We start from the raw sequence: 26,614 nt of genomic DNA, 5'->3' as shown, positions 1-26,614 counted from the left end.
ACCGAAAATGAGAGCGAGATGAAAAAGAGCTTCTAGGTCTAGGACAGTCCTCTGGCAATTTGTGAATCTTATTTTCCCCTAGGGACAAAATTAAATCTTCCAATTCCTTACCAAATAATAATTTTCCCTTAAAGGGTAAAGCCCCTAATTGAGCTTTGGAGGATGCGTCTGTGGACCAATTCCTCAACCAGAGAAGTCTGTGGGCCGATACAGAAGCAACGATAGAGTGAGCCGGGGTCCTAATGAGATCATATAAAGCATCTGCACTATAAGCAACTGTAGCTTCCAGTCTACCAGCCTGAGCAACTTCCTCTTCAGAGAGGGAAGAATTGTTTTGTAAAGCCTGGACCCATCTTAGTCCAGCTCGCAAAGCCAAGCTACTACACATGGCCGCCCGCACACCAAGAGCAGAAACCTCAAAAATTCGCTTAAGCTGAACCTCCAGCTTACGATCTTGAAGATCTTTAAGAGCCATAGCCCCAGTTACTGGAATAGTTGTTTTCTTAGTGACGGCTGAAACAGCGGCATCCACCTTAGGAAATTTTCAAATTTCCAAAGCTTCCTCGGGTAATGGATACAATTTTTCCATAGCTCGTGCTACCTTAAGCCCCAACTCAGGAGTATCCCACTCCCGGTATATAAGGTCAGTGAGAGAAAGATGAGAAGGAAATGATGTTGTGGGAACTTTAAGGCCAAGCAACACTGGGTCAACGCCACCCATCCGAGAATCCTTCACTGGAGCCTCGAGACCCAATTCCAGTAAAATTGCTGGAATTAAGGGACTAAGTTCCTCTCTTCTAAACAGGCGGACTACTTTGGAGTCATCCCCATCCGCAACATGAGGGTCTGAACTAATACTCAAAGCAGGGTCTTCATTTAAATCCCCCTCCAGCAAGGACTTGTCCGGGATAGGTAAAGAGCCATGCTCAGAATCATCTGAAGAAGAAAAAATTGTATGATCCGGACCCCGGGTGAAGGGGATGCTTCGGAGCTGATCCCACTCCCAAATCCATGGAACTAGCCCTTTTAGAGGAACGTGACTTTAACCTCTGTTCAGATGAGAGACTCATGTCTCTTATGAAATTTCTTAGATTTGTAAGCTTTGTGAAGAAAATGAAGAAAATCCCCTGAAAAGGCAGGAGAAGAGGAAGAAGAATCTGAAATCTCCTCCAGGCTTTCAGCCGATAAATATGGCCCTGTTTCACGCGGCTTGTCCCCCCCAGGGACCGCCGGCTGCGGCAATGGGTCATAAGCACCCTGAATAGCTTGTTGTGTTGCCACTCTCAGAGTAGACAGGAGTGCCTCAGTTCCAGCACTGCAGCGAAATGAGTCCGGGGCAGGAGAGCAGCTGGGCCGAGGTTTTGGGGCCGCGCAAAGTGGCCGAGTCCCTTTTGTTTTCGGCAAACTTGATGAGCCTTCCCCCCCAGGAAGACACGATGAACAGAGACTCTCCCTGGAGAGACGCGCACGCTCATCTCCACAAGCGCGGCAGGCCACGCCTCGCGGCATTATAAAGAAAAAATGGCGCAAAATAAAAAGTATGAAATACACTAAAAAACTAAAAGAAAAACTAAAAGAAACCGCAGCGAAAAACAAAGGCACGGGCCCACCGAACACCAAAAGGTAAGTAAACAACGATTCAGCTGTGAAAAATTATTTTTATTTTTATTTTTTACCTGACCGAAACGCCACGGCCTCCAGGAGCTGCTCCAAGTAGGGTGAGTGAGCCGGGCCCCCCGGTATCACCTCTGCCAGGAGTGGTTGCTGGGTTCAAAACCTCCCCAACTCCGGCAGCCTCAAAAACCAGGAGGGATAGTCCTCCCAGGACTTGGCAACCTCCTGGGAGGCAGTGAAATGGCTGTGAAGAAAAATAAAACCTTTATTTATTTATTTATTTATTTAAATAATTTAAGTGAAAAGAACAGGCTGTCTTCAAAAGAAAAAGAAAGTCTGCAAAAAATTAACTCTTAAACTACCTGACTAAAAAATGCAAACTACCACAGACTGCAGGGGTTAGGAACGTCCACCTCTGCTGGGAGACAGAGAAATACTGGTCAGTACTGATTGGCTGCAGGTGGTGCTCCAGGGTATACGTCAGAGTCATTAGAATGTTTTCTCTGCCTCCCTCTGCTGGATTGGTGACATAACCCAGGGTCTGGACTGATCCAGGTACGTACAGGGAATTGCTATTATCATGAAAGGGGCCCAAACAGTAGACACAATGTCAAGCAAATCTGCAGAGGACATCTATTGTCTGCAGATAGGGCAGAGCTTGAAGGATCTTCTGTCAGACATTGAAAACAGGAAAAAAGTTGTTGGGGTTTTTTTTTTGAGACTCAAAAGAACAAAAATAACCAAGAACTAAAGAATTAGCACACGTAACAAAAAAAAATGTGAAAAATGCAAGCTGCACAGAGAGCAAAATCATATCTGTTTGCTTCAGCAGAAGAAATCAGATTAAGGAGACTAGCATGGAGACTAGCATGGAGCGGCTGTATGGCAACTCCCATGCATGTTCAGAAAGACCTAATTTTTCTGAGCTCTGAGAGAGCACTTCCCTCTTGGTGCTGACTTGTGTGGCAGAATTTGTCCTTGCTTGTATATGGAGAAAACATTTTAACACATGAAGGTTCACTGAATGTTATATCACAAGTAGGGACCTTCGTTTTCAGTTTTTATTTTATATTTCCTAGGAATTTCAATTTTATTTTTATAATAAAAAAAAGTGGAAAAATTACTTTATTGTAAAAGCAGGATAAAAATCCTCAGAAAAGTCATTTTTCCACTGTTTCCCCATAACACTGAAATTCCCAAGAAAAATAAAAACTGAAAATGAAGGTCCCTAATTATAAGGAAATAAAAAGGATCATATATAATGGTCCTTCTGAAACATCAGTGGTATTTAATTGATTATTGACTTACCACATTCACTGGCTGAGCCTCCGACCAGCTGGAAGAATTGCTGTGCAATTTTTACATGGTCCCTCTAAAAGGCAAGCAGATAAATAGCCTGATGAGAGAATTAAAAAAAATCAAATACACCCCCAAGTCATCTTCTCAGACCTCAACCCTTCAAAATTACCACCAAAATCCTCCACCTCCATCACTTTCAAACCTGCCACCTCGACATTGCCTGTCAAATCCTCTACTGCCACTAGCCAATCATAACACCTCCTTCAATCTCAATCTTACCATTTTCCTGGCATGTAAGAATTTTTTTTTTAATTTATGGACTTGCTCTTCAGCAGGGGCCAAATCCAGCCCACCAAGGTCATTGTTCTGGTCCATGAACAGGTTTCACTTTTTTTTCCATTTTGAAAAAAACTCACACACATCAGAGGTAAGTCGTCCCCCCCCCCCGTCCCCCCGCCCAGTCTTTACATTAGGAAGGGTGGTACTACACAGGCGCAAAGATAGGGTGGGATGGAGACGTGTAACAATGGCTAGTCAGGAAAAAGAAACTTAAGCCATATTATCTTGTTTCCTGTGTGGCTCACACCACCATACCCACACCGCTACTATAGCAGGGATTGGTGGCTCACATCACCATTCTGGCATCATCGCCAGGACAGAGAAGTGACTGTAGCAGGGACAAACCAGAAAAAAAAAATCTGAGGAATTGGGTATGGCAGGGGAAGAGGGAGGAAGACGAGAACACAAGGGAACCAGATATGTTAGTGGGGAATAGGGGAAGCAGAGGAGAGATATAGACTGTTGGGGAAGGGCACAGGGGGCAGGGGGTATGCTGGTGGGGGGAAAGAAGAGAGGAATGCAGGCAAGGAGAGGTAGTATCCTAGTGGGAGAAGAGGAAGGCAGAGGGGAGATGTTAGAGGGATCAGGTGTGCTGTTGGGGGGAAGGGTGGGTTATTTTTTTCTCTCAGATAATACAAGGACTAGGGATAGTCCATGAAATTAGCAAGTAGCACATTTAAAATAAATCAGAGAAAATTCTTTTTCACTCAACATACAATTAAACTCTGGAAATCATTACCAGAGGATGTGGTTAGAGTAGCTGGGTTTAAAAAAATTTTGGACAAACACCTGGAGAAGTCCATAAACTGCTATTAATCAAGATGACTTAGGGAATTGCCACTGATTATTATCGGCATTAACAGCATGGGATTTACAGTATTTAATGTTTGGGTACTTGCCAGGTACTTGTATCTTGGATTGACTACTGGTGGAAACAGGATGCTGGGCTTGATGGACCCTCGGTCTGACCCAGTATGACAGCTTCTTATGTTCTTAAGTCTGTGTGGTGGCAAAAGCTGTGTAAGTAGTTCCAAACATGCACAGAAAAGCCTGGTTGTATATAATTTTGGGACCAAACTATATGAAAAATGTCCTGTTTCCAAAGTGTCATTAGAAAAAACAGGAGAGGTAAAGTCCATGCAGACATGTAGTCATGTAAATTACAATATGGATAAGTGTTTGGCCATTGTACAGATGAAAGCTAGGTTTGTCATATATAGCCAAAATAAAACCAACTAATGGATGTTCTCCCTAAGTAGCAGGATAATCAGCCACACAAGTGGGTGACATCCGCCAAGAGCACAAAAATAGAGTGTTTCTACAACTGTGTGGAAAAGCCTAGAAGGCTTTTCTGGGCATGTTTGGGACTTCTTACACAGCTGTCGCCACCACATAGACTTAAGAACATAAGAAGTTGCCATACTGGGTCAGACCCAGCATCTTGTTTCCAACGTGGACAATTCAGGACACAAGTACCTGGCAAGTACCCAAACATTAAATACTGTAATTCCCATGCTATTAATGCTATTCCCTAAGACAACTTGATTAATAACAATTTATGGATTTCTCCTCCAGGAGTTTGTTCAAACCCAGCTACACTGTCTTTACCACATCCTCTGGCAATAAATTCCAGAGCTTAATTGTGGATTGAGTGAAAGAATTTTCTCCAATTTGTTTTAAATGTGCTATTTGCTAATTTCATGGAAGGCCCCTAGTCCTTGTATTACCTGAAGGAGTAAATAACTGTTTCACATTTACCCATTTTATATTTTATAGACCTCTATCATATCCCCCCTCAGCTTTCTCTCCTCCAAGCTGATCAGCCTGAAAATGTTTAGCCTTTCCTCATAGGGGAGCCCTTCCATTCCCTTTATCATTTTGGTCAGTCTTCTCTGCACCTTTTCTAGTGCAACTATATCCTTTTTGAGATGTGGTGCCCAGAACTGCACCCAGTACAGCGGCATTATGACATTAATGAAATCACTGGGACATACTAAGACTTCTTCAGTCTTATATATAGCTTAAGAGAGAAGCCAACGGAAGGGGAGGCAGGAGGCTATGGGTGGCTGATTATCCTGTTGTGTACGGAGAATACCCATAACAGGTAATCAACTCTGTTTTCTCAGAGGGACAAGCAAGATGATCAGTCACACAACTGGAGCTCCCTAGTTAAGAGTTGCTTTCCAACAAAAAAGGGACAAGTCAAGAATCAACTAGATGCCAATGGGCAGTAAACATGCTTTTAAGAGGAAAGATCTCTACAAATATTTTGTACATTTTTTTTTTTTTAGGAAGACAACCTGAAATAAAAAGAGGCCCAACGTGGGGCGAAGTTAAGTTGTACCTCTCAAAAAGGTCTTGGAGAACAGATTGACCAAACTTACAGTCATATCAGCAGTCAGTCTCTAAACAGAGAGATGTGGAAGTGTGTACAGAAATCCACATTGCAACCTGGCATATCTCAATGGAAGATGATCTATATGATGGGCTACTGATAAGTCATGGTTTTAACATTATGAGCCTTGAGATGCCCTTCCAGAGTCAGACCTGCCTGTGCATAGAAAAAGGAGATGCAATATTCTATCTACTAATCTGAGTTTGTTTGTTTACAATGATCCCAGGCTTAACAAATATTTCTGTTCAATGTTCACTGAAGGAGGACTTGGAAGTAGGTTCACAGAAAAGTGCCCCAAATAAGGAATGAAGTAAGGTAGATCTCAAACAATTTTCAGAAGACTGTATTTACAAAGAGCTAGCAAAACTAAAAATAGATAAATCAATAAAGCCAGATGGGAAACATCCAAGGTTTAGAAAAATTACCTATCTATAACAGGTGTTTTCCAACAGCATGACAAAACACACATATGAGATAACATCAACGACAAAGCCAATATGGTAAAAATTTGCTCTTCTTAAAGCTCGGAAAGCATTAAGCCTTATGAGCATGAGCAAAAATTCCCATGCTGCCATTGCCCCATAAGCCTCCTCAGTCCCGCTCCTAGCTGTGCTTCAGCTACAGGAGAGAAGAATGAGATTGTGTGGATGGTTTGTCCTATGTTCAAAGGGAACTTCTGTTATGGGTAAGCAATTTTGCTTTCTCTGTGGACAAGCAGGACAAAGCCATCCCCACAATTGGGAACTCCCTAGCTGAGGGTTGCAAATAATAGCGTTATATATATATATTTTTTGTTTGTTGCAACTCAGTAAGAGGATGATGGGAGTTGAAGCTCTATTTAAAAAGACTCTTTAAGACTGTTTGCCAATTTTACTGTCTGAAAGGAGAAATTACTACTTACCTGATAATTCTTTTCCTCTAAGGAAGGCAGGTCAATCCACACAAGTGGGTTATGCACTTCTACCAGCAGATGGAGACAGGAGTAAAAGCTGATGTTACGGATATATAGCCATACCCTGACATCAGCTCGCCAGTATTCTCTGAAAAAGCCAAACTGTGGACAAATTGGATTTACGAGAACATGATTATTAACAGTCAACCAGTCATGTTTCCACTCAATTGGTTACACAGAGCTCAGCCAAAAGCATTAACATGCACTAATCTCAGGAGCTGGTTATGTCACTTACCAGTCCTTCAAAGAATGAACAGAATAACAGTCTGCATCATCTGCAAGAAAGGATGAACGAAAAGCAAGTAGGCAGCCGAGAGCAGGTTATGGATTGACCTGCCTTTCTTAGAGGAAAGGAAATTATCAGGTAAGTAGTAATTTCTCCTTCCTCTGCAGTCAGGCAGGTCAGCCAATACAAGTGGGATGTACCAAAGCTACTCCCAAACAGGGCAGGAGGCTGCCTGCGGTGCAGACAAGATCACACACACGAAGGCTATGCCCTACAGAGCTCGAATGTCCAAGCAACAATGCTTGGGAAGGAGTGCAAGGAATATCCCTGTGCTGCCCAAGAAATCTTAGCTGGAGAAAATAACCAACTCTCTGCAGACGATTCCACCGAAGTCCAGTGGAATGCGCTCTAAGTTACTTAGAGAAAGAAATGTCGGCATCTGAGCTATAGCTGCCCGCTTTGTCTGATCCCTTTGTTTATCTCCATCATAAAGTATAAACAATCGATCAGACTACCTGAAAGAGCCAGAAAACTACAACTACCTATTCTAATGCCACTTGACATCCAAGGCACAGAAAAAAAGAGACCCACTCTCTTCACTAATCCCCTCCAGCTTGGGAAGGGGAATAGAGAGAGTCAAATGAAACTCCCAAAACCACTGTTGGCAAGAAGGAAGGCACAGCCTTAAGCTATACCACCTCGGAGTTATGCACAAGCCAGCTTATGGCAAGAAGAATTTGCAGCTTGGAAACCAGACGTGCTGAAAAGATTGCCATGAGACAAAAACTGCCTGCAAAGGTAAGTAGCTGAAAGGAACGTCCACACAGTGGACGAAAGGTTGGACTTGCCAAAATCAAGATCAGATTAATGTTCTGCAGCAGCACCGCAGCCCACAGGGAGGCTGAAACTAGCTAACTCCCTTCAAGAACCAGGACACCTCTGGTCCAACTAAGACTCGCCTTCTGGCACAAGCGAGAGTCAGTACCTGCACCTTCAGGGTGGTAAAGACCAAGCCTCTAAGCCAACCTTTCAGCAGGAAATTCCAAAAGAAAATGAATTTCTCTCTGAGAGGACCCCACTCCTCACCCCAGGCCTGGAAGGTCCCTGACGCAAACATAAGCCAGAGAGATAGAACACCTTGCGGCCCAGAGCAAAGTGGAAATCACTGCCGAATAACCACACTTCAGCAACCAGACTCTCTCAATGGCCAAACCATAAGGCAAAATCGATCCAGATCTTTGAGTAGAAGTGTCCCTGGAGCAAATGATCTGTCCTGAACAACAGGCTGAGGGGCACTGCCCACTAGCAGCCTCTGTAGATCAGCAAACACGGCCTCCAGAGCCAATCTGTAGATATCAGAAGTATGACTGCAATCTGGATAGCAATCTTGTGAAAGATGCTGTCTATCTATATTCCTGGTGGGAAGGCTTACAATATCCTACTCCACGGCCACACCTGAACGGTAGCACAGAAATTTTTTGACTCTCGGACTACCGACTGAAGAATCGCGGCACCTTCACGAGATCGGACGACCCCAATTCGCTAACATGAGTGGAAAGGCTTTTGTTCTGCCTAGATGAATGATGTGGACTACTGTCTATGCACAGTACTGTGACCGGATGAGCTTCTAGCCCTAATTCAGAGAGACTCAAACCCTAAATCAGAAAGATGCTTAACAGTTAAAAGGGTCCAATTTACATTTGGCAGACCATATAGAAAATCTTTTCCATTTGAAATTATAAGAACGTCTCATAGATGGCTTTCTTGCAGCTAGTATCACTTGTTTGCATGTTTTCTGGAAGGAACAACTGTTGAATTAATCTATTTTCAATATCCACCATGTGAGTGCTAAAGAATGAAGATTTGGGTGAAGCATGGAACTGCTGTAATGAGTTATGCGTGTTGGAAATATTTCCAGATGTATCAGAAGAGCTATTGCTAATCTCTGCAACCAGGAAAACCATATCTGTCATGGTCAGAAAAGAGTGACAAATTATTTTTTCTTTGTCTCTTCTGAGTTTGAAAATTACTTTTGGAATTAATAGAACTGAAAGGAATGCATAGAACAGGTCCATATTCCATGGAATCAGAAACACGTCTAATGCTAGTGCATGCTAGTTCAGTATCTTTGAACAAAATAGGGACAGTTTGTTCATTTATGATACAAAAAGATCTATCTTTGGTGTTCCCCAATAGCTGAAAAAATGATCTACAATGTCTGAGTAGACAGGGCATCCATGAGGATCCAGACAACTCCTCAAGCTGTCCACTAAGATATTTAACTTTTCTGGAAGATATGTTGCTTTTAGATATATTTTCCTGTCCATTGCCCATTTTCATATATCTCATCCTTCTTTGCAGACAGTCATCAACCCCATGCCTACTTGCTTGTTTATATAATACATAGCAACTTAATTGCCTATCTGTACTTGAACTATTTGACTCGATATGCATCTTTTGAATACCTTTAGTGCACTGTATATTGTTCTGAGATCCAGAACATATATGTGACATTTCCTGTATTGTGGCATCCATGTTCCCTCTTAACATAGAAAGATTTCTCCCCAAGCCTGGTTAGAAGAATATATTGTCAACACTAGATCTGGATGTGTATCCTGGAAATTTTGACCACATAAAACTGAATAGTTGAGTCCACCATTGTGGAGGAGTAGTTTAGTGGTTAAAGCAGCGGGCTGCGAAACAGGGAAGCCAGACTTCCAATCCTACTGCCGCTCCTTGTGACCTTGGGCAAGTCACTTCACCCTCCATTGCCTCAGGTACAAATTGTGAGCCCTCTGGAGACAGGGAAATTCCTATAGTACTTGAATGTAATTCACTTTCAAGTGCCCTAAAAGTGGAATATAAATCAAATAAATAATAAAGTAATGAATGAAGAAGTCACTTCATAATTTTTACTTTGAAAGTCAAAGGATAAGCTTTTTGGTTCCATCACTGCTTCAAATACCATTGGATGTCTCTCATATACAAGCAAACTAGAGTAGCCCTGTGCATTGGGGCCGTCCATAAATGATGTCATGCTCCGACAGGGAGATTACCACTTTTGAGTTGAGGGGGTTTGGAGATTTGAGATGAAGTGTGATGGGTTGGGGGGTGGAGGTTCATTTCATGCCAAAATAGTGTGATGTCATTTATGGATGGCCCCATTGTGCTACAAATTGGCTTAACAGTTTAATGAAGAACCTGGCTGTTACTTTTCTGTTTCTGTAGAATGTGGATTCATTGTACTAGATTTTCCAATCTTTGTAATGGTGGATAAACTTTGCCTTGTTTGGTATATATACAGACCCCTATAAATTCCAGATGATGAGTTGGTTTCAGGCTGGACGTTTTAGATTAGATTAGATTAGAAATCCTACAGAACTGAAAATGTGCAACATGAAGTTTTTTGCTGCATGAGTTTGTGCAGCAGAATGGCCCACTATGAGCCAGCTGTCTATGTAAAGGGATACAAAGACATTGTTTATTCAGATATAGGTGGTTACAACTGTTAAGACATTTTTTGAAAGCCCTTGGGGCTGCTGAGAGAACTATAGGGAGAATGCAGTATTTATAATGGTTCTGATCCCCTACATAACACAGATACTTTTCTGTGCTTCCAGTGTATGTGTATGTAAGTATCTTGTCAATCTAGGTTTATCATCTAATTTCCATCTTCTGTACTTGGTAGAATTTATTTATTTATTTATTTATTTAGGGTTTTTATATACCGACTTTCTCGATATACAAATCAAATCAAGACGGTTTCCAAAGAACAAAACTTTCGCCGTAAGGCGTTACATTAAACAATAGATATAGTATTGAACAGGTAGAATTGTACCTAGTGAGTTCATCTTGAACTTTTTTCTTTTTAGATATTTGTTCAATTTTCTCAAATCCAAAATTGGGAAAAGGCCTCCGGATTTCTTTGGAATTAGGAAATATTTGGAATTAGGATATCCAACTGTTTGACATCCTTTCATGGAAGTGCCTTAGAAAAAGATTTTGATCTTTTTACTTTATTTAATGCTGTTTTTACAACCATATAATCATGTGGTAGCTATGTGTGTTCATGCCCTGGGCATTACTGTAATTTATATTTTAAACCAATTTTTGTTTCCACTGGAGATACTTTTAGTGGTTGATTCCAGATTTTTAATTAAAGATCTTGAAGTCTACTATGCTTTGGGACAGCCATTGTTGCGGTCTCTACCGCTTCCCTCCAGTTAGGGCCCAAGCCCGCCTACCTCCGCTTCAGGGACCACCGCATTCCGCCCGCTCCGGACCCCGGGGGCTTCTCTCACTCCACGTGGCGGCCGCCATTACGTGCCTGCTTCCCTTCAGTCTCGCGCGCAAGGACGTCTGTCTTGAGCGCTCAGCTCCCGGAAGCCTGGCCCCACCCGTGCTGCTGACGTCACGCCCAAGTCCCGATATAACCGGCGCTCAAACTCTCTCTCATCGCCTTGCAACGAGGTTCACAACTCCATAGTTGTTCTTAGTTGCGTTCCTGGTGGTCTCCACGTTGCCTGCTTCCGACTCCGCTTCTGCCTGCTGCCTGCCTCCGGTTTGCCTCTGACTCCGCTTCTGCCTGCTGCCTGCCTCTGACTCCGGTTTGCCTCTGACTCCGCTTCTGCCTGCTGCCTGCTTCCGACTCCGGTTTGCCTCTGACTCCGCTTCAGCCTGCAGCCAGCCTCTGACTCCGGCCTGCTACCGACTCCGCTTCAGCCTACAGCCTGCTTCAGCCTCCGGTTTGCTACCTGCTTCAGCCTCCGGTTTGCTACCGACTCCGCTTCAGCCTACAGCCTGCTTCAGCCTCCGGTTTGCTACAGACTCCACAGCCTCCCTCTGCCCTGCCTTCAGCCGGCCCTCGGTCCTGTACAGCCGGTCCCCTGCCTTCCTGGTACCTTGGACTTCCTATCCTTCTTGCTTGCTCTGGTCCCGGTCTAAACCTATCTCAGCCCCTAGACTTTCTGTCTCAATTCCGAGTCCCGAGGACCCGGTGCCCTACGGGGTCCTCCCGGGGGGTCCCTGGTTCCTGGGTGAACACCTCCTGCTTGTGGCTTCGCCCCCCGGCCTACCCTGTCTCCCTAGGTAGGCCGGCCCACGGGTCCACTATCTCTCCAGCAGTATCAAACTGCAACAGCCATAGCTTGTTTAGATTGAATGAATTGCACTATACCTGGAAATTTTTCGTTGCTGTCTTCTCATCTTCTAAAGTAAATGGAATAGAAGCTGCCATTTTTTTGAATAAACAATGGGTAAGACAAAATGTTTGGCAGAGTGTTACTCCTTTTTGGTTCTGGTGATGCCTCTAATGGGAAATCAAGAGAACTTAAAACAGAATGAAATGGAGCTGATGAAACAAAAAAGTCCCCTCTTCAGAATCTGAAATGAACACTAGATGATCCATCCCATGTTGAAGGAGATAGTTGACTTTGATACTGCAATGATTAAGATCTTATATGTAAATCTGATACAAATTAATCCAATACAGATTGTACTATTTCATTTGAAGGAGTATTAGTAATGTTCTTCATGTATGAATGAATTAATTCTAGACAATTCTTTTGGACAAAAGGGCAGCATTTATTAGATGTGATTTCTGAATTATTATAAATCTGAGTCTGGCACTAAAATTGGCAAATATGAAGTGGTGAATTTATTGTGCCCAGGAGAGTTTATGGTGCCAGTATTCTATATGCCATGAGAACCAAGTTGACAATAATGATGGTGTCGATGCTTCAAGTGCAGTCTGTGCTGATGGAGCTTTGATGATTCTCTGCACTGAGGAAGTTTTTGGTGACAATGGGTGATCCACACAATGTTTTTTCGGGGCCTATGGCACTGATGAATAATCTTTGTGGTGCTTCTTTGAGGATGATAGTACCAAAGGTGACCTCTTCCTTGCCTCCTTATGCTACAAATGAGAGCTTCGATCTTTGGATTTTGACTTTCAATGAAGGTCTCTCTAAAGACATTTTTTATTTATCTGAAGGCAATGAAAAACTATATTTAACTTTGAACTCTCTATTAATTTGGTCTATTGGAGAAATACGGCCACAAACAGAACAGTTGGATATATCATGAGAAGGTTAAGACAAAATTCATGTAGGTCTTGATTTGACATTTTATATTTGAAACTCATACAAAGTTTGAATATTTTTCCCCCTGATCGAGATTCTTTATCTGACATCCTGAATGAGATAAGGTAATTTTTTTTTTTTTTTTTTTTTAGAGGCTTGCAGCAAAAGAAAAAAAAAACCAAACCAAATATTAACTAAAAATAAAAGATGACACATAGACAAACCCCCAAAAATTGATCAGCATCTGGAGAAAAAAGCACTTGCATCCATTCAACTTGATGGAAAAATCATGATTGAGGAGCTTGTGGGGAGGTGGCTGCATGGGAATTTCCATGAATGCTCAGAAGGCTTAATGCTTTCTGAGCTTTGAGAAGAATGAATTTTTCCCATATTGACTCTGTTGGTGACATCACCTTTGCTTGTGTGGATGGCTTTGTCCTACTTGTCCATGGAGAATTAAGGGAACCATAGGGAAGCTCTGATAGCATCACTGTCTGATTTTTTCAATGCTTCTTTAGAGTCAGGAGTGGTTCCCAAGGTCTGGAAACAGGCAGATGTGGTTCCTCTTCATAAAGTAGAAGTAAGGAGAAGCCTGGGAACTACTGGCTAGTTAGTCTGATATTTTAGTGAGTAAATTAATGGAATCACTGCTAAAACAAATAATAGTGACGTTTCTGGAATCCAATGAATTACAGGATCCGAGGCGGTATGGTTTTACCATACCGCCTCGGATCATACTTGTCAGATGAATCTAATCAATTATTTTTGAATAGGTGACCAGAGAGTTAGATCAGAGGAAAGGGTTAGATTAATGTATTCTTATTTTAGCAAGGCCTTTAACACAGTTTCTACAGGCAAGGCATAAACAGACCAAGAATCCTAGACTTGTTTAAAAACTTGTTAAGTGGGAGGTAGCAAATGGTATTGGTAAATGGAGTTCAAGCCAAGGAAATTAGGGTTATCAGTGGTGTGCCACAGACACCACTCCTTGGGCCATTTCTATTCGCTATTTTCATAAGCAATATTGTGGAAGAACTATGAGGAAAGGTTTGTCTTTCTGAAGATGATATCAAAATCTGCAAAAGAGTAGACACACTGAAAGGTGGAGAAAACATGAGGAGGGACCTTGTGAAGTTTGAGGAATGCTCTAGAGTTTGGCAGCTAAGATTTAATACTAAAAAAGGGCAGGACATTGCTTTGGCGTGTAAAACCCCAAGAGAGCAATATAGCATTGGGATAAAGTTCTTTTGTACACAAAACCAGAGCAGGATCTGCTAATGATCTTAAGGTGGTCAAACAGATAGATAAAGCAGCGACAAATGCCAGAAGGATGCCTGGGTGCACAGGGAGAATAATATCCAGGAGGAAAAAAAATCAGTACTGCCTTTGTATAAATCTCTGGTGAGACCTCATTTGGAGTACTGTATACAATTCTAAAGATCACACCATCAAAAGGATTTAAATCAAATGCAGCTGGTCCAGAGGATTGCTACTAAAATGGTCAGTGAGCATCGTAAATCATAAGAAGACAGTTCAAAATCTAAATATGTATCTGCTGGAGGAAAGGAGAGAAAAGGGAGATATGATAGAGACATAAATAACTCGAAGGAATAAATGCACAGGAGGCAGGTTTCTTTCAATAAAAAAAGAGGCTTTAAAATGAGAGGTCATGGGATGAGAGTGAAATTGTGTAGACACTGGAGCAATCTAAGGAAAGTAAAGTTGCTTATCTGTAACAGGTATTCTCTGAGGACAGCAGAATGTCAGTCCTCACACATGGGTGACATCATCCGATGCAACCCAGCACAGAAAATGTTTGTCAAAGTTTCTAGAACTTTAACTGAGCCTCACTTTGCATGTCCATGAATACATTATACCATGTGTGCACACAGGGCTCCTTCAGTCTAATGATAAAGCATAAGAAAAGAAACTATAAGCATAAGAAAGGAAACCCACTGGGAGGTGGGTGGTTCTCATGAGTACTGATATCCTCGCAGAACACCTGTTACAGGTAAGCAACTCTACTTTCTCAAGGACAAGCAGCACTGCAGTCCTTACACATGGGTGAATCCCTAGCTATAGATGGCACTCCCAACAAAAAAGGGGACAACAAAACAGTGCCAACGGGCACAACAATAACAATATTTTTGTTGGCAACAGGCCTTTTTAAAATGGTATATACCCTAAAAAGTGTGTGTGTGTGTGTGTGGGGGGGGGGGGGGGGGAATAGCCTGAACAAAAACAATGGGCCCTAGGTAAGAATAGAGTTGGGTTCTATACCTCAAGCAAGTTCCGGAGGACAGTCTGACCAAACCTGCTTTCACATTGGCCAACCTTATCGAAACAGTAGTGCAATGTGAATGTGTGGATGGAATTCCATGTCACAGCCTTGCAGATCTCCTCTATGGGGACTGATTGCAAGTGGGCTACCAATGCTGCCATGGCTCATACAGAATGAGCCTTGACATGGCCCACACAAATTAATGCCATATGGGTAACCCACAGGTATAATTCTGATGAATAAATAATATATAAATACCTGTGTATAATTTAACTCTAGTATTTATTATGAATCTTTTAATTTAATACACTTTCATAATCCAAAAATTCATTTTAAAACAACATCATCACGTCACTCATACCACATTCACACATGCACAATCACTTTACACAAGAAAATATTGCACCTAGTTCTAATACAACAGTTCACCTATTACCAACATATTAAAATACATCCATATATCATTTATCAAAAAATTATTATTACCATCAGATAGCACCAATTTTATGTATATATTACATTTATCATTTAATTAACAAATATCTTTCAGTTATTTATTATCTCCCTCTTAGTTCCCTTTCATGTTCTAAAGAACATGAAAGGGAACTAAAGAACATGAAAGGGAACTAAGAGGGAGATAATAAATAACTGAAAGATATTTGTTAATTAAATGATAAATGTAATATATACATAAAATTGGTGCTATCTGATGGTAATAATAATTTTTTGATAAATGATATATGGATGTATTTTAATATGTTGGTAATAGGTGAACTGTTGTATTAGAACTAGGTGCAATATTTTCTTGTGTAAAGTGATTGTGCATGTGTGAATGTGGTATGAGTGACGTGATGATGTTGTTTTAAAATGAATTTTTGGATTATGAAAGTGTATTAAATTAAAAGATTCATAATAAATACTAGAGTTAAATTATACACAGGTATTTATATATTATTTATTTATCCACACAAATTAATCCCATCTGGGCATAAAAGAAGGAAATGCAATCTGCTAGCCAATTAGATAGCGCCTATTTGGCAATGGCGATTCCCAGCTTGTCCTGATCAAAGGAAACCAATGGTGAGATTACTTACCTGATAATCTCGTTTTCCTTAGTGTAGACAGATGGACTCAGAACAAGTGGGTATAGTGTGCTCGTGCTAGCAGTTGGAGACGGATCTGACGTCAGCACGGGTACATATACCCCCACAGGAAGTGAAGCTCTTCAGTAATCTTCCTTGCAAAAGCTGTTATGGATATATGTGTACTGACGATCAATGAAATAGTGAAAACAGGATTCCCCTGACCGACTGATAGTAGCTGGAGACCGCCAGCATTCCCAACCGGAAGGCGTCGACACCTGGTAGAGTGGACGCACTCATGTAAGAAGTGATAAGGCTTACCTTGAATCGGTGAAACCAATGTATACTGGCAGCTGGGCGGGATGCTGAGTCCATCTGTCTACACTAAGGAAAACGAGATTATCAGGTAAGTAATCTCACCATTTCCTGTCGTGTAGCCAGATGGACTCAGAACAAGTGGGATGTACAAAAGCTTTACTCCCGGACTGGGCGGGAAGCTGCCTGAGGACCGTGTAAGACTGCCCTCGCAAATGCTGTGTCCTCCCTGGCCTGGACATCCAGACGGTAAAACCTGGAGAAGGTATGGAGGGAGGACCATGTCGCCGCTTTACATATGTCTGCAGGCGACAGCATCCTAGATTCTGCCCAAGATGCTGCTTGGGCTCTGGTAGAATGAGCCTTGACTTGTAGAGGCGGTGACTTCCCGGCCTCTACGTAGGCCGCTCTGATGACTTCTTTAATCCAGCGGGCGATGGTGGGCCGTGAGGCCGCTCCTCCTTGTTTCTTCCTGCTGTGAAGGACGAACAGATGGTCAGTCTTTCGTACTGTGTCTGTCATGTCCAGATATCTGGGCAGCAATCTGCCGATGTCGAGATGGCGTAGCAAACGCCCTTCTTCAGATTTCTTCAAACCTGCCGTGGTTGGCAAGGATATGGTCTGGTTGAGGTGAAATTGTGAGACTATCTTAGGCAAGAAGGATGGAACCGTGCGAAGATGGATAGCCTCAGGAGTGATTCTGAGAAAGGGATCACGGCAGGACAGTGCTTGTAGCTCTGAGATGTGGCGTGCTGAACACACTGCCAGCAGGAATACCATCTTCAAAGTTAGCGAATGGAGAGACAGGCCCCAAAAGGGTCTAAAGGTGGATCCCGCGAGGAAATCCAAAACAATGTTGAGGTTCCACAGAGGCACTGGCCACTTCAGTGGCGGACGAATGTGCTTGACTCCTTTCAGGAAGCGAGAAACATTTGGGTGCGTGGCAATGGTCTTGCCGTCCCTCCTGGGACCGTAGCAAGACAGCGCAGCCACCTGAACCTTGATGGAGCTGAGGGAGAGACCCTTCTGAAGTCCATCTTGCAGGAAATCCAAAACAATAGGGATTGTGGTCGCATGCGGATTGGTGCCGCGAGTGTCGCACCAGTCTTCAAATACTCTCCAGATCCTTACGTAGGTGAGGGATGTGGAAAACTTGCGAGCTCGGAGGAGTGTATCTATCACCAGCTCCGAATAATCTCTTTTCTTCAGCCTAGCCCTCTCAATGGCCAGACCATAAGAGAGAATTGAGATGGATCCTTGTGAAGGATGGGACCTTGACGTAGCAGGTCCCTGAGCGGAGGCAGGGGAAGGCAATAAGAAGCGCTCAATACGATACAGGCGCCTATCATGGGCGCTCAATACCTGAACAGGGCCGACAAAATGGCGACCTCCGCGGCGTGCCGCATACAGGCAGCGCCGCTGATCCTCGTACTTCGGAGACCAAAAGTAAAAGTAGTGCGCCTTACCTGATCCTCGGCGCTTCCCGGCTGAAACCCGGGCGATCTCCAGCTGCGGAGGAAGAGGGGAAATACCTTCACCGCCGCGCTTGAGGAATGCACCCGCTGCCTCCCAAGCCCACGCCGGGACCGAGGCGCCTCTCAGCCCGACCCAAGCCCTTCTTGCTCGGGGGCTAGGTCCCTGCCGCGATTCGGCCACCGGACCGAGGCCTAAACCTCCAAGGGATCACGGAAATCACCTCGGGAAACTCAACTTGGGCAGGGACCGAATGGTATCACCGCAGGAGTGCGGGGCTCGATGTTCCTGTAGAAATGTAGTAAGTAGAAAGTAGAAAATAGAAAGTAGATTGGAAACACGCTCAGCGAGCGTGCAGGCTCTCCAAACTGCTTTGGAGACGGAAATTACTGAAGAGCTTCACTTCCTGTGGGAGTATATGTACCCATGCTGACGTCAGATCCGTCTCCAACTGCTAGCACAAGCACATTATACCCACTTGTTCTGAGTCCATCTGGCTACACGACAGGAAAAAGCTGGTTGGACTTTCTATGGGATTCTGTCCACTCCAACCTCTCCGCACAATGATTCTTCTTGTCTATTGACTTGGGTTTACCACCTCATGTGGACTTTGCTAACCAACCTAGTGGGGTCCCAACTAGGGACTCAACCTAGTGGGGTCCCTAGTTGGGACCCCACTAGGTTGGTTACATATTGCCAGCACATTCCCCTGAGGAAAGACTAACGTCTGAAACATGGACGGTTCATGTCGGGATCATCATTAAAGGTTAGACACTATTAACCAACACAATCGGGAAGTCGAATGTGGACCCTCTTTAAAATCTATTTCAAAGCTTGACAGCTTGAACAGTGTTTATTCCGTACATAAATTTCAACGTTCACAGCACCACGGAAGAGTCTGATGTTCCATTGGGACTGTCACAAAAAAAATTCTCTAGTTTTAAAAAAAACCACTACGGAGGAGGAGGTTGGTTAATGATTATAACCAATTAAGCATTGGTGCAGGGACACCTATACTGTATATGAAACCTCCCTCCCTCTCCATAAATATATTTGTTGAATTTAGAGACGGGTTTGATAGAAAATTATTTGTTCCACAGAGTGTAGGTGCACGAAAGCCTTAAATAACATGGACAAAGACACATAGAAACGTCATCTTAAACTATAACATTTTGTCAGCGATAGAGTCTTCTCTTGATTTTTGTCTAATTATTGAGGATCGCTGAAACTTGTGGTGATTCTTTTGATATATTTGGTTTGGCACAAATAGTTTAGCCAGTTCTGGGGCAGATGGCAGTCCGGGTAAGGCCACAAAGTGTGCCATTTTTGAGAAGCGGTCCACAGTGACCCATATTGTATTGTTCCCATTGGACAGTGGTAAGTCGACAACAAAGTCGGTTGCAATGTGAGTCCAGGGTTCATCCGGAATAGGTAGCGGTTGGAGAAGACCCCAGGGATGGCTGGCAGGCAGCTTTTGTAGTGCAGGACTCCAAGTATGTTTGAACGTCCTTCTTTATAGACAGCCACCAATAATACCCGCTGTAAAGTAGTGAGAGTACGGGCTTGTCCTGGATGAACTGCTAACTTTGAATTGTGAGCCCAATTCAACAACTTTTTCCTTAGTGTCTGGGGGACCACTGTCTTGCCTATGGGAACTGAATGGGTAGCAGCCAGCATTACCTTCTTAGGATCAATGATGTGGTGAGGTTCATCTGGCACATCCTCAGGAGTAAAAGAGCGTGAGAGAGCGTCTGCCCGGACATTCTTATCCACTGGATGGTATTTAAGCAGGAAATTGAACCGGTTGAAGAACAGTGACCATTGAGCTTGGCGATTGTTAAGCCTTTGAGCATAGCAGAGATATTCCAGGTTCTTATGATCCGAGAACACGGTTATCTGGTGTTGAGCCCCTTCTAGCCAGGGACGCCACTCCTCAAATGCGAGCTTGATAGCAAGCCATTCTTTATCGCCGATGCCGTAGTTTCTCTCTACTGGCGAAAAGCGTCTAGAGAAGAATGAGCAAGGGTGCAGCACATGAGCATCACTGTGCTGACTAAGCACGGCCCCCACACTGACATCCGAGATGTCGACCTCCACAATGAATGGCCAATGTGGATCAGGGTGGCGTAAGCATGACTTCTTCAGAAAGGCTTCCTTAAGTTTTTGAAATGCAGAGATGGCCTCTGGAGACCAATGTGAAGGGTCAGCCCCCATTTTAGTCATAGCGGTGAGAGGCGCGGTTAAAGTTGAGTAATTCTTGATAAAGGTGCAATAATAGTTCGTGAAGCCGAGAAAGTGGCGTAGAGCTTTAATTCCGGTGGGTTGAGGCCAATCTTGTATGCTTTTAGTTTTCTGAGGGTCCATTTGAAAACCTTTACTGGACATGATGTACCCAAGGAACGGAACAGACTCGCTATGGAAAGCACACTTCTCAAGTCTGGCATATAGATGGTTGTCCCGGAGTCTCTGTAAGACCATGATGACATCAGCTTCATGGGTTTGTGCATCCCGGGAGAAGATAAGGATATCGTCTAAGTATACGACAACACACTGGTACAACAGATCTCGCAAGATATTGTTCATCATATTTTGAAAAATGGCCGGGGCGTTGCACAGGCCAAAAGGCATTACCAAATATTCGAAGTGGCCATCGCAGGTATTAAAGGCCGTCCTTCCACTCATCCCCTTTTCGAATACAGACAAGGTTGTAGATGCCCCCCAGGTCCAACCCCGTGAAAAGCTTCGCCCCCTGGAGCCGATCAAATAATTCAGAAATTAGGGTAATTTCATTTAGCCCTCTGTAGTCAATGCAAGGGTGAAGGGATCCATCCTTCTTGCCAACAAAAAAGAATCCGGCGCCTGCTGAGACTTAGAGGGTCTAATAAATCCTTTCTGCAGATTTTCTTGGATGTAGGCTGACATGGCCTGGCCTCAGTCTCAGATACAGAGAGTGGAAAAACTCTTCCTCTGGGTGGCTCAGAATCGGGTTTTAGGTTAATAGCACAGTCAAACGGCCTATGTGGTGGCAGTACATCCACAGCTTGCTTAAGAATACGTCTTGGAATGCAGCATACTGTGGTGGTAACCCAAGAGGTGAGGAAGTGGTCGCCATACATGGCAGTGGAGTGATTTTTTTTTAGACATCTGTCATGGCAATCAGGCCCCCATTGTGACAGTTCCATGGAGGACCAGTTGAACTGGGGAGAGTGGTCTTGTAACCATGGTATGCCAAGTACTATGGGATGGATGGCATTTTCCAGAACCAGAAACGTAATGGTTTCCGTATGCAGGAATCCTGTGCGTTGGCAAATAGGCTGCGTGGTAAGTGAAACCTCTCCTGGTAACGGCTCACCATGAATAGACAAGAAGAGCAGCAATGTAGGTACTGGTTCAGTAGGAAGTTGTAGGTGTTCTACCAATCTCTTCAGAATAAAATTCCCACCTGCACTCTAATCGACCAGTGCTTGAGTGGCAAACTCGAGAGGCCCAGAGATGATGGAAACAGGAAGGGTCAGTGGAGGAGAAGGAGCAGTCAGACCTAGGAAGAGTCCTCCGGTGGATCCTAGGCTTGCATGTTTCCCAGACAGAAAAGACAAGTTTGGACTGCATGGCCGGTCTTCCCGCAATACATACAGAGGCCCATCTTTTTGCGATAGCATCTCTTTGGCGGTCAAGTGGCTAGGGCCTAGTTGCATTGGCTCATCTTCCTCTTAGGGATTAGATAAAGGCTGGAACGGAGTTGACGAAATGGGCCAAGGATGGTTTCCTCCGGATACTTGCTTTTTAAGAGGTTTTACCTAAAGAGAGCATTCGCATATACGATGGTCTATATGCCCAGCGAGGTCCATAAGGGAGTCTAAGGTATCAGGTAACTCCAAGTTCATCTTTTATGCGGGGGTTGAGCCCCCGTAGAAATATTGCTCGCAGGCAACCCGGATCCCAAAGGACTTTGGAAAATAATGTCTTGAATTCGATCACGGAGTCTGGGAGTGGCTTGGTTCCTCCTTGTTGTAAGTTCAGGAGTGCAGAACTAGCAATGGACTGGCAAGCGGGGTCATCAAAAACTGACTTAAAAAGAGCCAGAAGCCCAGGCAAGTCTTTAAGGACTGGATCATTGCGTTCCACACAGAGGCGAAGCCCAAGCCAGGGCTTTTCCATCCAACAAGGACAAAATACAGGTAGTCTTGGTAGCGGCTGTAGGGAAGTACGCTGGTTGTAAAGAAAAATGCATACAGCATTGATTTAGGAAGCCCCTACACAACAGGGAATCTCCTGAGAAACGAGTAGGGGCTGGCAAAAGAACTGTAGTCCATCCGGTAACCACCGGAGATGATGCATTCAAGCTGGAGGTATAAGAATCACTCAGTCTGGAATTCAGCTGATTAAAGGCGGCAGCCAAAGTATCAAGAGTCCTCTGTTGTTCTGAAATCCATTGGGCCAGGCCAGGGATGGCCTGTAAGGCTGAGAGCTGAGCTGGGTCCATGGAGTTAGCAATCTGTTATGTTCTGTGTGTCTAGAGTTAGACAGTGGGCCCCTGAGTCGTGGTAAGGGTAGACTCCACCCACAGGGAGGAGCCCTGTGGTGACTCACCATGACAGGCAGAGTCTCAGTGATGATGGACAACAGAGAAATAACTTTATTATACTGCAATGGTGACCCGAGGGATGGGTAATGAACTTAGTCCAAGATGTAGGACCAGTAAACAGGTCTTTTCCGATGATAGCCCGCAGCATGGGATGGTCCTGGAAATACTTCCTCTCAGTGGTGCTTGTGTAGGATATCTCTGGTAGAGACCATAGTGCAGGATAGGCCGGAGATAGTAGATGGATGTATACAAGGAAATAGAGAGCCGGTGGTAACCCGCAGCACGGGGTGCCCTGAAGAATACCTTCTCTTGCTGGTGTCTGTACAGGCGATATCCGGTAGTGGTCCGCAACGCGGGGTAGGCCGGACGTCGGTTGCAAGTTGCACAAGATGGTATAGATCTGGTAGTGGTCCGCAGGGCAAGAATCCACATAGTGAAGGTAGAGGCAGGTGGAGAGCAGGCACTGTACTCACTCGGCACTGAAGAAATAGATTGAAGCCAGACACTGAGAAGACCTGGAACGGAGCAGGGCCAGGTCGTCCAAGGAATGATGCAGGACTCAGTGAAAGAGAGCAGAGGCAGTGAGAGAGGCCCTCCGAGGAGCGGATAGCCCCGAGGAATGATGCAGGACTCAGTGAAAGAGAGCAGAGGCAGTGAGTGAGGCCCCCGAGGAGCGGGTACCGAGAACACTCAGACAGGAACAGCTACCAGAGTCGCAGAATGGCGGAAAAAGCAGGACTGGAATCCTTGCTAACTCTTCGTACTGAAGGTCAGCTGAGCTTAAGTAGTAGAAGTGGGTGACGTCATGTGGTGGGGATGCCCCCGAGGTTCCCGCAATGACGTGCTCAAGAAGGGGCCAGACGTGCGCGTGCCCTAGGTTACCCCGGAAGTAAGATGCCTGCCAGGAGCGCCCACGCCGTCCCGGGAACGCCATGAGGGTTGGCATGGAGAAGCGGAGATGGCTTTCTTTCCCAGACTAGAAGCAGCGGAGAGAAAAGAGGTGAACAGCAGAGGTCGCAGTCGCAACACGTACAAGTCCCTTATATGGCTAAAATATATGTACAGAAAAAGTGAGCATGCAGTGGACAAATCGGGGGCAGAGCGAGTTGGACTTATAACTTATACACCTTACTATCGATATCTGGAGTTAGCCATATAAGTATACTTCTAAGTTTAGATACCCCAAAGCAGGTCTGAACTTAGCTGGGTTGACTTATTCGGCTAAAGGCCTAATTTTAAAAGGGCCAAGTGCATAAAAATGAGCATTTATGTGTGTGGCCAGGCCTTGCATGCACCACACGCATTTTTTGAAGGGCCCGGCCACGCGCACACTCTTGTTACGCGGCAAAGTGCCGGGCCTCTCAAAAGGGGCGGGCCAGGGGCATGGTCTGGGCGGGAGGGCGGGCCGAGATAGCACCATTAACTGTTGTCCCGGGGTACCAGATGCTGGCTGGCTGCTGGCACACGGAGGTTACTTCAACTCGGAAGTTGAAGTAAGTATTAAAACAAAAGAAGATCAAATAGCTGGGGGGGGAGGATTAGGGGTCAGAGTGGAGAGGGGAAAAATGAGGAAGGTTAGGCAGGGGTGTAGGGAAGTTCCCTCCCCATAAAAAGACTTTATAACAGCACATTAAAATACAATTTAAAAAAACATTAAAACAAAAAACCCATGGTAACAATCTAAAAGTCAGTTCTCTCCCTAGGGCGAGAGAATATTATAGAAATCTAATCTTTGAGAGACTTTCTGTTATGGTTATTGGTGTTTGGGTGGATCCTTGGACACTGTGGCAGCTGACCACGCTCACGGGGGGGCAGTCCCGTGAGGGACCACAGTGTCAGGCTAAACTCCAGACAGACAAACACAGATTTGAATCTTTTATTAAACAGTATATGGAACCACCAGAGGTGGCAGTAGTGAGTAGTGGTTGTAGAGCCCGGCTGGGCACGTCTCTCACAGAACGCTGGAACAGCGGATCCTCTGTCGGCAGTGCTATAGTGGAAACAGACAGAGTTATGAGCACACAATAGAATTAGCATTCAGAGTCCCAAGTAGAATAGGAGAGCTCCGAGACAGGGAAAGCAGGCCCTTGAGAAGCGAGTACCTGGTCCCTTAGAGCAGAGAGACTCGGTAGCGTTGTACTCACTAGCAGTAGCAGAGATTCCACTAGACGAGAGGTCTAGCACTGGATCAGAGGGCAGGCCCTCGAGGAGCGAGTACCTGATTCTGGCAAAGAGGTACTGTAGAGAGAGATGTTTTCTGTACTCACTGATGGTGACTGTAGTTAGTTCTTCCAAGTAGAAGGTAAAGGTTTGCAGGCAGCGACACAGGGAGCATGGGCCCTCGAGGAGCGAGTACCGGTTTCCTGATAGCACCTGAAAGAAGCAGAGAGGCCCCCGAGGAGCGGGTATGCCGTTAGTGACCCCGAAGGGTAGTAAGACTTCCAGTTAGAGCTGGAGTGGCAGAGTAGCTTAGGAATGGAGAGCGAATCCCATCCGTACGAATTCCGTTGCTAACTCAACGAGTTAGCAAATGTAGTAGGCAGATACACCCTGGAGTCGTGTCATCAAAACAGGGGGACGCCCCTGAGGTTTGCGCCAACGTGGAAATAAAGATGAGGGAGGCGTGCGTGCGTGCCCTAAAGGTACCTTGAAGGAGAATGGCGGGAGGGAGCACCAAAGCCGGTCCGGGGACGCAGGAGAGAACGGCAAGCAGATGCCACGGTGGCCATCAGTCCAAGGTGAGTGGGAGGTGCCGAGAGTAGAGAGAGGTAGGCGGGGCGAAGCCATCGAAGACCGACGGACACAACACTTTCTTCACTCCAAATGATGGTCAAATCTTCACTAAGGTGTACTGTGCTGTTCGTACATCTCACTCTGCATGTCAAACTGGCCCCAAAACCCTAAACCACCACCAAAACCTCACCTCAAGTTATTAGCTGGCCCTCCTATAGTGATATAAATACTTGTCTACTATAAAGGCCTTTTAAAGAGTCTCTCTCTCTCTCAATGTCTGTCTGGGCACTTCACAGCTTGTGAAGTACAAGTATCGTGGGGTGCAAAAACTTTTAACGCACTCTGTGATACACTACCTACACGAAGCACTATGTTAGCGCATGGTGTGGTAAGTAAAAAATTATCATAAACATGCCCCTTTTTCTTACCACGGGCGTTATCCATGCAAAATTATAGCATTTTGAGTAATCTAGGGGTAAGTTACTTAAACAGTCAGCGCTGAATATCTGGCCCACTATATTTTATAAAAGTTTATGGATGAGCACGGTTTTATTTGATACTGACTTTTAGATTATCATGTGATTTTTGTTTTGTTTTAATGTTTTTTTAAATTGCATTTTAATGTGCTGTTTTCAAGAAGTATTTTATGGATGTTCTCATGGGATCCTCACTGGACCAATGTATATTGGGAAGCGGCGGAAAGCAAAATTGCTTACCTTGTAATAGGTGTTATCCCAGGACAGCAGGATGTAGTCCTCACATATGGGTGACGTCATTGACGGAGCCCTAGAGCGGGAAAGCTTTCTGTCAAAGTTTCTAGAAACTTTTGACTGGCCCTGTGAGGGCACTGAGCATGCCCAGCATGCTATGATATTCTCTGCCACAGGTGTCTCTCTTCAGTCTCGTATGTAGCAAAAGCATTAGCAAAAATAAAATAGTAAAGGTATGAGGCCCAACTCCGCGGGGAAGGCGGGTGTGTTCTGTGAGGACTACATCCTGCTGTCCTGGGATAACACCTATTACAAGGTAAGCAATTTTGCTTTATCCCAGGACAAGCAGGATGGTAGTCCTCACATATGGGTGATTAGCAAGCTAAAGGCCGAGTCAATTTGTAGTGAAGTGTTACTGAAGCGTTGTTGCTTAATATGAGTCAGCCACAGATCACAGTAGTTTGGATGTAGAAGGAGTTGGGATTAAACTGGGAACAAGTTCTTTTGGACAGATTGTCCATAGGATGAAT

The 26,614-nt window shown here is 44.5% G+C and overlaps 1 protein-coding gene across 2 annotated transcripts in view; it reads right to left on the bottom strand.

Moving 5' to 3' along the window:
- The window catches only part of TTC26 (tetratricopeptide repeat domain 26), a 258,672-nt gene that overhangs the window by 83,242 nt on the left and 148,816 nt on the right, over window positions 1-26,614 (bottom strand). For both annotated transcript variants that reach the window (XM_029590355.1, XM_029590356.1), the window contains one exon: window positions 2,923-2,986. In XM_029590355.1, coding sequence (XP_029446215.1) covers window positions 2,923-2,986 — 64 coding nt within the window. The remainder of the gene's footprint in view (window positions 1-2,922; window positions 2,987-26,614) is intronic.

This window comes from Rhinatrema bivittatum, chromosome 2 (assembly GCF_901001135.1).
Source record: "Rhinatrema bivittatum chromosome 2, aRhiBiv1.1, whole genome shotgun sequence".
Lineage (NCBI taxonomy): Eukaryota > Metazoa > Chordata > Amphibia > Gymnophiona > Rhinatrematidae > Rhinatrema > Rhinatrema bivittatum.
Note: the sequence above shows the minus strand (reverse complement) of the source record. Positions and strands in the feature narration are given on the sequence as shown.